At 55.8% G+C, this 4,787-nt stretch overlaps 1 protein-coding gene across 1 annotated transcript in view; it reads left to right on the top strand.

Moving 5' to 3' along the window:
* The window catches only part of TGM2 (transglutaminase 2), a 31,262-nt gene extending 27,224 nt beyond the window's left edge, over positions 1–4,038 (top strand). Inside the window, 3 exon segments of the mRNA XM_006764488.2 lie at positions 198–358; positions 1,417–1,553; positions 2,287–4,038. Coding sequence (XP_006764551.1) covers positions 198–358; positions 1,417–1,553; positions 2,287–2,437 — 449 coding nt within the window. The 3' untranslated portion in view covers positions 2,438–4,038.
* Positions 4,039–4,787: the final 749 nt, after the last annotated feature.

Raw genomic sequence — 4,787 nt, forward strand, 5'->3', positions numbered from 1 at the left:
CACCCCCCCCCCACCTCCCCCCTGGCACCCTGGAGCCAGGGCAGGCAGGGGAAAGGCCTGGGATCTGCCCAGCCATCCTCCCGCTGTGTGAGCTCGAGCACATTCCTTGCCCTCTCTGTGCCGGTGGAAATGCAAGAGGAGAGGTGGGGCTGAGTCTTGGTCATTAAGTGTGCTCTCGCCTCCCCGCCCCCCCGCAGAGAACAGCATCTCCCTTCCAATCCTCTATGAGAATTACTGTGACTACCTGACGGAGTCGAACCTCATCAAGGTGCGGGGCCTCCTCATCGAGCCAGCTGCCGACACCTACCTGCTGGCCGAGAGGGACATCTATCTGGAGAATCCAGAAATCAAGATCCGGGTAAGGGGCTGGCTGGGCAGGGTCCCAGGGCAAGCCCAGAGCTGGGAGAGGGCAGGCCTCGTGCACCTGCATCCCTGCTCCCTCAAGCTCGTGGACACCTCAGGGATCCTCATGAAAAGCATCACGAAGCCAAAAGAATTTGGGCCTCATGTAGCCTCTAGGGGTGAATCTTAGCCTCTCAGCGTGGTAGAGTCATGGCATTTAGGGATCTCAGAGTCATGGACCCTTAAAAGCTAGCCTCCTAAAGCTAGATCCCCAGAGCCTGGGACCCTGGTGGGACAGAGAGAGTGGGGGAGTCAAGGGCATAGACCCTGAAGTCTGGCTGCCTGGCTTTGTGGCTGGGTGGCCCTGGGCATACTTCTCTGCCCTCCGTGCCTCAGTTTATTCATCTTAAGGTGGGGGTTATAAGGATTAAATGTGCATCCACAAGAAGCACGTAGAACCTATCCAGTCCATTGTAAGCGCCCAATAAAAATTGTCACCATCATCATTGTCATCGTAGTGATTCACTTCAAGGAGCCACTCAGGACCCCAAATGCAGCCGTTACGAATACATGGTGAAGAGTAGAGCGTGAGGGAGTGAGCACCGTGTGCCAGATACTCTGCTAGGAGCTTGCACATTATTCGCTCAGCAGTCCTTAGAGAACCCTGCAGCCAGGCATTTCTCTCCCGTGAAGAAACCAAGGCTCTGAGAGGGTAGTGACTTTCGGGGTCACACAGCGAGGAAGGGGCAGAGATCGGCCAGCTCCAAAGCCTGTGATCTTCCCACTCTAGGCCCTGGAACAAGGGAGAGTAGAGCCCCTCTGGGTTGTGTGGAGCCTCCCTGCAGCTCCATGAAGGAGGCCGGGCCAGGATCATCACCTGTTTTCCAGATGGGGAAACTGAGGCACGGGGGTCAGGAGTGAGAGCGGCAGGATGGGCATGGCTGTGTTCAGCAAACAGTGGGCCAAATCGCAGCAAAGACCGGGATGGCCCAGCCGGGACCCTGTCTGCCCTAGAGGGGTTCTGGGCCCCTCCCTCAATGCTGTCCCTTACCTCTGCCATGTGCCCTGCCCCAGATCCTGGGGGAGCCCAAGAAGAACCGCAAGCTGGTGGCCGAGGTGTCTCTGCAGAACCCGCTCACCGAGCCCCTGGAGGGCTGCACCGTCACTGTGGAGGGGGCTGGCCTGACCGAGACACAGAAGACCGTGGACATGTAAGTGTCAGTCACTCCAGCCTGGGGACTGGGAGCCGAGGGCGGATGCTGATGGGGGCACCACACTCCGGCCCATAACCCCTCCTCTCATCCACACTCCCACCCACCCACCCCTGCCTGAGTACCCTTGGGGCAGAGTCCCCACCTCTCATCCTCTCAACACCCACCCCCCTGTGTTCCATGCATGTGTCTCACAAACCGGAACAATTAAACATCCCATCACTAAACACCTGCCCCAACGCACAGGCCCTCACATAAACACAGGCATCTGCACCCTGAGTGTCTACACATGTGTCCTAGAGGCACATCTATGTACAGATGCACCTATGAGCACATACACTTATTTTTCACTTTATTATTGTAATGTAACTAACATACAGTAAAGAACCCACATCACACATGTACAGCTCAATGCATTTTCACGCATGTGGTCACCTGAGCACACCCCCTCTTACCGCAAGCACACCATCCACTTCCATGTGTGCATGAGGGCGCGCACACTCACACACACACACACACACACACACACACACACACACACACATCCCTCTATACAAAGCAGGCTGCCCAGGCCCCGGAGAGCAGTGGATCCATTTATTACTGTCATTATTGTCAGCATTAAGCTGTACAGAGGCTCTGTGCTAAGTTCTCTGAATCCACACGTCATTCTGGCCTGACCCCTTCATGGGCACTGGGCTTGGCATCTCCTCAGCCTCCTCCTCTCTCTCCACAGCCCAGACCCCGTGGAGGCGGGGCAGGAAGTCAAGGTCAGAGTGGACCTGCTGCCTGTCCAAGTGGGCCTCCACAAGCTGGTGGTCAACTTCGACAGCAACAAGCTGAAGGCCGTGAAGGGCTACCGGAATGTCATCATTGGCCCCCCCTAAGGGGCTCCCGTGCCCAGCTCCATCTCAGCCAGCCCACAGCCCCCAACTTGATCCCCAATCTTTATCCCAAGCTAATGAGGAAAATGGGCCCCAGACCCATGTTGTCCCCTGAGCCTGGTTCCCACCCCCTTACCCATGAGCGATGTTCTGTGCCTCCACAGTGGGGTTGACTGGGCTTGGGATGGAGAAAAAGAGACCCACACCTCCCCCTCCAGCCCAAATGCCATTTGGAAAGCAACTGACCACCCACCACACTGTCTGATCTATACCACAACCCCTTGGAGCAAAAATGAGACTATGAGATAGTCTCCAGAGTTGGCTGGATCAAGGAACTCCACACCCTAGTGTGTCCTGTGCCCCTTCCCCAGACTGTGCCCAGGCCCCTCCCGGTCTTGGGAGAGCCAGCGCAGGTGGGGATGGGGAGGGTCCCAGGTGCAGGACAGGCTTGAGCTCCCCCCACATCCCAGAAGCTCTGGCCCACAGCTCCCCCACCCTCTTCACGATTGTGAAGCCCCTGCGTGCAGGTGCCTCCTGCACTAGCTGATACTCTCGTGGCTGCCAACCCATTTAATCACCACGGGAAACTGCAGAATGGGAGCTGATTTCTCAAGGAGGAGACCGGGCCTTGGAGAAGGGAGGTGGCCCGTGCGCACAGGCGGGCTTGTGGGTATTCCAAAGGCTGGGTCATGTGAAGGCCTGGGGATGGAACACGGGCCCCTGACTCCGAGTCCAGCGCCCTGCTCTTGCCACCAGCCCTGACCTGGGAGTGTCAGAGAGGCCATCTGGGACCTGATCCAAAAGGACCCAGGTGGGGTGAGGAAGTGGGAAAGGTTTGGGAGCGGTCGGAGCCCCAGGTGCGGCCAGCCGCTGCCTTGCCCTCTCTGGGCCTTGCTGTCCTCACCTCCGAGGCCCTCTCAGCTCTCCTGATGCCGTGTGTGACCCAGCAAGTCCTACTCCCCGGCTGCACAGAGCTTAGGCCACGTGCCCGGGTGCTTCTAAGAGTGAAACCATGACCGGGACCACCGCTCTGCCCCAGCCTATCCAGGCCCCACACCTGTGCCCAGGCACCTTCCATCAGACCCCAGTCCCAAGGGAAAAGAGCCCCAGAGGCCCCTGTCCCACCCATGAGCCTCCCCACCACAATGTCTAGACTTCACAAGAGCCTTAGCTGCCTGTGCTGCTCACTGACTGAGAGGGTCCACACGCAGACGCCCCCTCTTTGCAGGACCGGGGCCCTGGAACTCAGCTCAGAGAGCTAGGAGCTGTCATCTCTGGCTTAACCCCCCACACTCTCCATGGGACTAAGGTCTCCCTAGGGCTGGAGGAGGGAAAAGGGAGCATTCTCCATCTGGAGTGGGGTCCCAGCCAAACAGGGTCCCCAAAAGCCCAGCGAGAGCCTCGGGGAGAGTCACGCTGATGCACTTAGAGCTGGCTGCTTTGCACAGGGGACGAGTCACCAAATGAGCCGACACATCTGTTTTATACACTGTTGTTTCTCTATGGTGTTATACACGCTTTGGGGTGCCCATCAGGCAGTAGATATGCTTTTGAGCCACAGGAAGCGAGCACTGAAATAAAAGAGTTTATTTTGCACATTCAAATAAGGTCCGTCTGGTTCTTTTCATGCTTTTGAGGCGGGTGAGTGGGTGAGCTCATTCACATTGGGACCAGCCAGGTCCAAACTTGACTGGCATTCAAGGCTCTCCAGCCGCTTTCTCAAACAAAACATGTTTGGGCCACAGTGAACTTCCTGTACCTCCCCAACCCTGTGTACTTGCCCACTTCTTAGCTTTTGAATGTCTAGTTCTCTGAACCTCGTGTCCTTCCCCTTCCTTGCCCATCTTATGAACTCCTTCTCATCCCCTAATGCTTAACTCTGTGAGGCCTTCACAGATTTCTCCTCAGGCCCCCAGAGCCCTGAAACGTGGACCAACTCAAATATTTATCAGTGAGTTTTAGTTCCATGTTGGTATATCTGTCCCCCTTGCCATTCTATATGACGTTCTCAAGGGCAGAGACCACGTTTCTCTTAAATCAGTGGTTCTCAACCTCCCTAATGCCGTGACCCTTTAATACAGTTCCTCATGTTGTGGTGACCCCCAATTTCATTGTTACAAATTGAACATAATTAAAGCATAGTGATTCATCACAAAAACAATATGTAATTATATATGTGTTTTCCGATGGTCTTAGGCGACCCCTGTGAAAGAGTCGTTCGACCCCCAAAGGGATCACGACCCACAGGTTGAGAACCGCTGATCTAGAGTAAAGGGATTGAGAAAGGCTACTCTACAGGTTATGGAAGTAAAATGGAAGGGAACCAAAGAGCAATCTCTCCATTACCCTCAGT

Source organism: Myotis davidii, unplaced genomic scaffold (assembly GCF_000327345.1).
Source record: "Myotis davidii unplaced genomic scaffold, ASM32734v1 scaffold38, whole genome shotgun sequence".
Classification (NCBI taxonomy): domain Eukaryota; kingdom Metazoa; phylum Chordata; class Mammalia; order Chiroptera; family Vespertilionidae; genus Myotis; species Myotis davidii.